We start from the raw sequence: 8,705 nt of genomic DNA on the forward strand, positions 1-8,705 counted from the left end.
CGGATTCCAATATCACCTAGACACAAATTAATGAGCTAGACAATGTCATATTTACCTCGATACATGTTGCAATCTACTTTCTCTGCTCAATTACTATTTTAGAGAGAACACTCGGACGTATCTGATCATATACGAGTGTATCATATATACTAAAGTTCAATTTACATAGATCAAATAAACAATGTTTAATTAATTTGTTGTTTATTTGTTCATCAAAATACTAGAAACCCGTGAAATTTGAAGCAAAAAATCAAGAAAATGCAACACAAACTAATAAAAATAGAGGATTAATAATCAATGAAGGCAACAAACTGTATTTGATAAGTTTACGTATTATACAAATTACAACAAGTAATATACAAAAAGCAAAAAAGAAAACACCCAACAAAACATTTTCAATGTATTACAAAGGGGTGGGTAGGGTAACCCACCCCCATAGAAATGGAAAAGAAAGAAGAAAGAATAACAAATTTGTCCAAGTAAAATTTGTTTACAGATGCATGCACAGAACCTTTAATTTAATTTTCACAAATCATCGATATCACACACCGCCAAACCTTCAGCTCAGCAAGCCTTTGGTGGCTCAGTTGGGGCTACTTCCTCCGTCTTGACTGGGGTGGTTTCCGGTGTCTTCTCAACCTCCGCCACCACCACCACCTCTTCTTTCTTCTCTTCCTCCACCACAATCTCCTTCTCTTTGCTGCTTGTTTCTTCCACCGGAGCTGCTGCTTCCGGTGCTGGTGTAGCCTCCTCTTCTTTTTTCTCTTCGACTACAATGAATGTTGACACCTTCTCAAAAACAAAGAAAATGGGTCCCTCCACCAAGGTTGGGCCGAATTTGCAGCAAGCTTCATGAACTGGTTTCGATCCAGGAAATTCTAACACAATAATATATTACGTACAAAATTAAGTAAATTAATCATATTAATGAGTGATTATTGCATGTTTAAAATAAATTCATTTAGTTTGTAATTTACCGATTTTAGAGAGTTCTTCAAGGAACTTCTCAACACCAGTAGAGACCTTTTTCAAGGTGCCCTCCTTCTTCTCCTTCACCACTGCCTGTTCACATATTCAATAAAATTCGTTATAGTTTTGGCTAATATTATTCTAACAATTAATGTTTCAAGAAAAATAGTAATATGGAAATTTGAAACTCAATAATTGAGTCCAATTATGAGTGTCGTTGTCTTTTTATTATAATCTTATTTATTAAGTAGTTGCAAAGCATAACTTGATTTTTCTTTTATTTAGTTTATGTAATATTTGTTCTTTTATTGGTATAAAAAATGAGAAATTTAAGTATCTAATATAAGTGAAAGCAAGTTAGTTATACAACTATATATAGACGACCTTGATTTCATCAGCAGAAGCTTCATAGATTTCAATGACTTTAGCTTGGAGTTCACTCTTCTTTTCTTCAAACTCTTTGCTGTAATCCTCCTGAATATGCATGTGAATTATTTTAAATATGAAAATTTGTTATAAGAAATCAATAAAAATTAATCAAAGATACTAATTAATTACCTTAGCGTCATCGAAGGTCTTGCAAGCTTCTGCAGCAGCAGCCTTCTTAACGTTGTTCTTCTCGAAAATCTTCTTGAACTTTGGTACCACTGTTGATTTCCAGTAACCCATCTTTTTCTTCAAATATTACAGTAGACCTAATCCACCAACCATAGCCATATATATCATAATCCCATATTTAAAGAGTCACCATGCATATGTTTAAACCCATAATTTTACTGTTTTGGACAAATTAAGGATTCGAATCCACATGCTTTCTCACACTTACGTATACAAAAGATGGATGCGATATTTTTAAAAATAGTATAGGAGGTTGTTTAGTATATTAAAATTAGCTTTGAATTGAAGAGATCAAAACCACACAAGTAATATGCGTACGTCCTACCATATTTGTCTGTCAAGATAAAAGCACCAAAAAAAATATCCATGATGGCATACAAAGAGCTTTGGATGGAAACAAAAAAAGAAAAGATACCTTTGAGAGCGCAAGTGTCTTAATTCCTGAAGAAGGTGAAGCTGAAGATGAGATGAATTTTGTAATTGAGTGGTAAGCGTTGTGATCACAGGTTATATCAGCTCTCCAAACCTTTGCCCTTCAACTTATTATATTCTTCTTTCATTATTAAACACCCCCTCTCCAGTTGTAATTACAATTATGCCCTTCAAATCATGTCATCATATCTTCGTTTGTCATATTTAATCTTTTTGCTTATGCTAATATTTCCTGTCCTATTTTTCTTATCTCATATTTTCCATATCTAATTGTATCCCCCCTCCCTCCATTTTCGTCCAATAATATTAACTGATTTAAATTAAGAGTTCAAGTTTATTAATAAGGTGTATATCTTCAATTTAATTCTTGTCCAAGAATATATAATTATATAGTTAAAATAATAATTTTTAACAAAATTGTGATTCAATGTTTTTACATGAAAAACAATGTGAATAACAAAACAAACCTATAGTTAATCTATTAGGCAGTCTTGTAAAAATCTCAACTAGGTCCGGTTAATCACCGATTAGTCCCTAGGCGCTATCCGACCGACCAAAAAGCGTCTATCAATTAATATTTGCCTACATAACGAGCGAAACAGTATTAAACAATAAAATTTTAACATTTTGAAGAAGTTCTATGTTAATAGAAATTATTTATGATTACACTTAGGTTTGATTTTTATTTAACTTTATAAACCAAATTATAATCATTATTAGAAAGACACTATAATTTATCACTTTTAACTATTTACAAAATATTCATTTTTTTCATAAACATTTGAAGTTAAAAATACCAATTGACACAATTACATAAATGGTCCTTGTTGTTGGCAGAAAATACCACCACATGCCCTTTTGAGAAATTTTTAATTGGGTTTGTCATTCTCAGATTTAAAACGCATAGAACGGTCATTTTGGCTAACTTTGTTAACTATTTCAGTTAAATTTCATGCGAAATGAAATATTTACCCTTCCTATCACATGGACAATTTATGTAATTTTTTCTACTATTTATGATTGTTTTTATTTAATTTACTTATATTTTTATTAACTTAGATTTTTTGATGTATTGTTCGAATATATTGTTTAATATTTTTTTTTATATTTTAGTCAATTATATTTTTTTGATGTTTTCTTCGAATAAATTTTAATATTTTATTTTTGAAGTTTTGTTTAGATACATTTTTCAATATTTTTTTGACGTTTTGTTTGTTTATATTTGTTAAAGCTTTCATGGCCACTATAATCAAGGTGGTCAAAATCGTTATCTTGATCATACAATCCTACGATCCTAGATATGAAAAATGAGTTGTATCGTATAAGATCGTATTTGGGGTAGGATCGCAAAAAGATTGTGGGATCGTAGGATCGGGATCCAATCCGATCCAACCTTTGCTTGATTTTTTTTAAATGAAAAAAAAATGAATTTACTACTTTACGTCTTTTACTCTTTACCAGTTTATCGTTTACCTTTCTGTATTGTGAGTTGTGACTAATGTTTTGAAGTTTTTTTTATAGCTTTTGAACGGAAACTGAAATGTTAAAAGATATTTTTCATGTTTTAAAATTTAAGTTAAAGTTATGTTTTTTGTGAGATTTTAAGATCCCGATCCCGATCTTGTAAACTCAAAACCAATAATACCTATGATTCTAATTAACATCCTTCACTGTAATCATAATTCGTAACATAATTCACTTGCAATTATGTTTTTCTTTATCTTTTTGTTCTTTAATTATAGATAAGGTTATATGATTATTATTTTTTAATTCAAATAGTTAACTATAAAACACATATAAGGTTATATAATTATTATTTTTGTTAAGCTTTTTATAACAAATCTTTTGTAAAAACATTTAAATATGTTTGTTAAATATGAATAGGATTAATATAGATTATATAAAAAAAATTATTTTAATAGGATTAATGTATAGGCCAATCGGAATCTGAAACGGTGTCAAATTATACATAGGAGCCTTAATGACAAAGTAATTATCCAATAAGCATTGAAAACCCTCCCTTATAAATAAATGAGCCTTAGGAACGAATTTGTCCTGACTCCAATGCTAAAATCAAATGTCATTTCCTAAGTCACGAAAAATCACTTTTACATCGATCACACGGTGGGTACGGTTCTTCTACGCGGTGCATCGGCTTCGGTAGAACCCAAATAGTTTCGGGTTTAGTGCTTTGCGGTTCATGGTGTTTACCAAGCTTGTTGATATGCTTCTCAGGGTGCAGTACAAAAGAGGAGTTTTGGTTTGAGCTCTTTACATCCTCTCTTCAACAAGAACTAGCATGGAATTAATCAAAGGCTTAAAGGGTATGTTTTCTTTGATCCACCTTTAAAGTTATGTTTGCTTTGAATAATTTTCAAATACCAACTATCGTTTTTAAGTTAACATGATTATTACTTTTATGTATTTATAATTTAATTGTTATTGTTAACTAATTTAAGATCTAAGTCTTTTAATATTTTTCAATTACATAGAAAATGTTTTAACATTTTAAATAACAAATAACCTATTTTATGATTAGTAGATGAATGAGCAATTCTTCATGACTTTCCAAAGAAAAAAAACAATGTGTCTTTTTCCTTCTACAAACACATGTATTTTCATGTGAATTTATAATGACCACATTGCTTCATTTATTATTACATAATCACTCTTTCTTAAAGTATGTTATGAACTTTTAATCGACGAAAGAAGATTTCGGATGATAGAAAAATAAAAATAACATATTTTTTATATTGGTGATGATTATTGATGAGCAAAAATATACCAATCAACTTTAAATTTATAAACCTAACTAACTTAACTAACTAACGTTTCAATAGACAGTGTACCTAGTTGGATTATAGTATAGTTGAGTAAGTCAGGTGTCGATCACATCGAACGAAATTCTAATTAATAAAATAACTAATAATAATTAACTAAATAAAACAAGTAAATTGGGGGGGGGGGGGGGTTACTGATTTTGCAAGTTCAGCTTACTTAAATCAAACAAATAACGACTAAGCAAACAAAGAAAACGGTTTTTACTTCAAATATTAAAGAGTACTCCTATTAGTTTCGAATTCCCTTTCCCCTATGGTTGATTTCTACTAGACAATTTATATTGGCTTCCAATTAATCAATACTAGTTACTATGATTTAGAATTCTAGTGTTTCTCCATTTATGAACTACTATGCAATGATCAAGCATAAGTTGAACACAAAACTGATATAAAGATAAATTGGACTATGAATGATGAAATTAGGAACTACTAATCTATGATCAAGATAGCAATTCTAGCACATAATATGGATAATTAATGCTCTCTAACACAAGCAAAGTTATTAACTTTATTTGCATAACTCTATGATTTGTTCAATCACAAGATTTAATTATTTAATGATCATAAACAACTAGAAATCAAATTAATGCAGCTAGAATTAGCATCTACTACACATAACTTGAATGAAACGTAATAAAGACTAAAACTTTGTTATGCTAGGGTTATAATTCATCAAACACACGAAAAACCAAATAAATTGTCATAAAAGCATTAAATGAACACATAGATTCAAGGTTCATCATCCCTAACAGAAGTTTAGGGTGATTAGCCCATAACTAAATCAGATAAAAATGTAAAACCGAAATTCAAATTGCAATCCATGATCAAACACAAGAAGAATAAGTAAATATAAGAAGTATTGCCTCAAAATCTCCCAAAATCGAGCTTTTAATCAATATCTGCACTTCAAAACTTCTTGATAACGTCCTTGGCCTTCAAAAGTCGACTAAAGCTCCTAGTACAAGTTTGGTTTTCGGAGAAATCTGCATTCTATTTATATATTTTCGAAGTCGATTGACCACATCGTTGTAATTCTCACCACGTCGTGGTCTTTAGGTTTATCGCGTAACCAGCAAGTCTTCGAAGTTCATCGGGTTTTCAAAATCCCACGTCGTGGTGTATGTCACCACGTCGTGATAACAAAACTTTTCTTCTTCTTTTTGGCCTTGATCCAAGTTCCTAGCTTCCAGCTTCCAAATTCCTTCTTCTTCGTTTCCGAGCATGTCTTTTGCTTCTACAACACAACATACAATAGATTAATTACCTTTTATCTTACAATGAGCATAAATATATCTAAAAATATTAAGATATGAAAATACCCCACACTTAGCCTTTTCCAATATATATGTATGCACATATGTATGCACACACACACACACACACACACACACATATATATATATATATATATATATATATATATATATATATATATATATATATATATATATATATATATATATATATATATATATCAAAATACCCCACACTTAGCCTTTTCTTGCCCCCAAGCAAACTGATTTTTAACTTACCAATATCGCATAAAACAATCTATTTTAATCCCTGTCATTATCCCAAGACCGCAATGCATGTATTTGTGTCTATAATTCCTAAAAACTTTCTAATCCTAAATACTCACAATACTTATGAGCATTCACCCCTTAGTTTATACGACACTCATTTTTGCATCCCTCCAAATCCATCCTCAGAAATCTTTCTTAACCTCGGGGTATTTTTGGTTAAGCTTCCCAAGCATACATATGATCCAAAAGAAAAGATTACAACTTTGATACCACAATGGAGCTCTTTGAACTCATCTCTTATTTGATAATTGTTCTTTGATTTCTTTGAATTCAACACCTTCTTGTTGGATTTTTGGTATCTTCAATTTTTGATTCTTTAGAATTTTTGATCTTTTGATCTTTATACTTTGGCCACATCGTGGAGTCGATGGTGGAAAAATCTGGTCGTGAAAATAAGAAATGTCACGTCGTGGTAATTGAGGGTCACGACGTGGTGATTAGTCAGAACTCGTTTGATCGAGAAAATCTGAATTGCCACGGCGTGGTAATGATGACCATGTCATGGTATCTTCACAGAATGCTTTTTTTTAACTCTTCTGGTTAGGCACCCCACACTTGTTCAAAATGCAGATTCTAGATTCTAGTCTTCTAAAATCTCCCGACTATTTCCAGTTAAGCTCCTTCACTTCTTTACTTCTTTCAACACTACAAAATAAGATCAAAAGACTATAGAGACACATGATCATTCGGTTAAGCTAAAATAAAATGAAAACTAAAACTAAAACTAAAACTAAAACTAAAACTAAAACTAAAACTAAAACTAAAACTAAATCAAAAAGAAAAGAAAATGCAAACTCTAAAAACATCGGGTTGCTTCCCGTAAAGCGCTTCTTTTTATGGAGTCGTGAGTCAGACTCCTTCCCACCTTTTTCTCCTTCCACTTCTTTTTGTAGGCTTTGACTCTCTTTTTATATGCCTTTTTCGAATTCTTCTTCTTCCTTGTGGTGGGGCTTTCTTCGAGTTTGCGTTTTGTTCCCTTGCTTTTGATTTGTATACTTCCGTCTCCCCTCTCTTGTCCCTTGGTTTCCACTTCCATCTTGTCAACTTCTATCTCCTTATTTTTCTTGGTTTCTCCTTCACTCATATCTTCATCTTTTATCTTCCCTTCATCACCCGAATCACTTTCTTCTTCATCACTTGAACTTAGCTCCTCGCTTTCACAAACCTCTTCTTATTGTATTTTTGGTGTAGTAAAGGCAAAGACCTCAAAGATCATTGGTATCGAAGCTCTTGGTTTAGTGGGATTTTCTCTTGTTTGAACCTCTTATTCCATATGTTTCTCCAACTCTTCAAGCTCATTGTCTTCATCCATAAAAAACAACTCATTTTGAATTTCAAACTTTTGAAATCCTTCCTCAACTCCGAATGTCATCTTTTCTTTTCCCACTCGCAAGGTGATCTTAGATTCACGAATATCTACCAAGGCTCGTGCGATATTAAGTAATGGCCGTCCAATGATAATAGGAACATCCTCATCCTCTTTCATGTCTATTACCACAAAGTAAATTGGAAAAATAAATTTTCCAATTTTAACTACTATATCTTCAATTATGCCTTGAGGATGAGTCACCGAATGATTCGCCATATGAATTGTGATCCTTGTGGTCCTCAGTTCTGGAAGGTCAAGCTTTTGGTAAAAATAATATGGCATCAAATTAATACTTGCTCCAAAATCAGCTAATGCGAATGTCTTCGTGTTATTTCCAAATTCGCATGGTAAAGTAAGGCGTCTAGGATCTCCCATTTTCTTTGGTATTCCTTCCATAATTCCCATTGAACATTATTCACTGAGAACCACCTTGGAAGTATTCTCTAGTTGTTGACGAGTGTCAAGAAGATCTTGAACAAATTTTGTGTATTCTGGAATTTTGGCTAATGCTTCAATAAATGGGATATTAATTGGAATACTCTTGACTTGTTGCATAAACTTCTTATTTTCTTGTTCTAATGGATGTTCTCTAGCTCGAGAAGGAAATGGTAACGAAGGTTGATATGACTTGACAAAAGAAGAATTTTTTGCCCAAACCGTACCCATGACGTGAGCATGTGGTCCTCACATCGTGAGACCTATACACCAACTTCATCTTTTCAAGAATCTTCTTTTTTCTTGGCTATGGATCGGTCTTCTTTGTGTCTTCATCTAATCCCTCTAAAAACTCAGAGATGGTGTCTTCTTTAGTGGATATGGCCATGACATTTGGTTGCGGTTTGTGATCGCGAATTTTAGGTGGTAATCATTAGTTAACTATTGTAGTCAATTGCC

The 8,705-nt window shown here is 31.8% G+C and overlaps 2 protein-coding genes across 2 annotated transcripts; both read right to left on the reverse strand.

Moving 5' to 3' along the window:
- Positions 1-287: 287 nt before the first annotated feature.
- On the reverse strand, positions 288-2,150 carry LOC145132292 (plasma membrane-associated cation-binding protein 1-like). The gene is made up of 5 exons (XM_079067029.1): positions 2,003-2,150; positions 1,528-1,664; positions 1,354-1,443; positions 978-1,062; positions 288-878 (listed from the first exon to the last, which is right to left on the reverse strand). Exons 2-5 carry the CDS (start codon positions 1,636-1,638, stop codon positions 565-567), a joined length of 600 nt encoding a protein of 199 aa, XP_078923155.1. The 5' UTR covers positions 1,639-1,664; positions 2,003-2,150; the 3' UTR covers positions 288-564.
- A 5,556-nt stretch (positions 2,151-7,706) lies between these two features.
- LOC145131071 (uncharacterized) lies at positions 7,707-8,216 on the reverse strand. Its single transcript, XM_079065808.1, has one exon. The coding sequence runs from the start codon at positions 8,214-8,216 to the stop codon at positions 7,707-7,709; it is 510 nt and encodes a 169-aa protein (XP_078921934.1).
- Between the last annotated feature and the right edge of the window lie 489 nt (positions 8,217-8,705).

Source organism: Lactuca virosa, chromosome 8, assembly GCF_052849685.1.
Source record: "Lactuca virosa cultivar CGN04683 chromosome 8, Lactuca_virosa_CGN04683_v6, whole genome shotgun sequence".
NCBI lineage: Eukaryota > Viridiplantae > Streptophyta > Magnoliopsida > Asterales > Asteraceae > Lactuca > Lactuca virosa.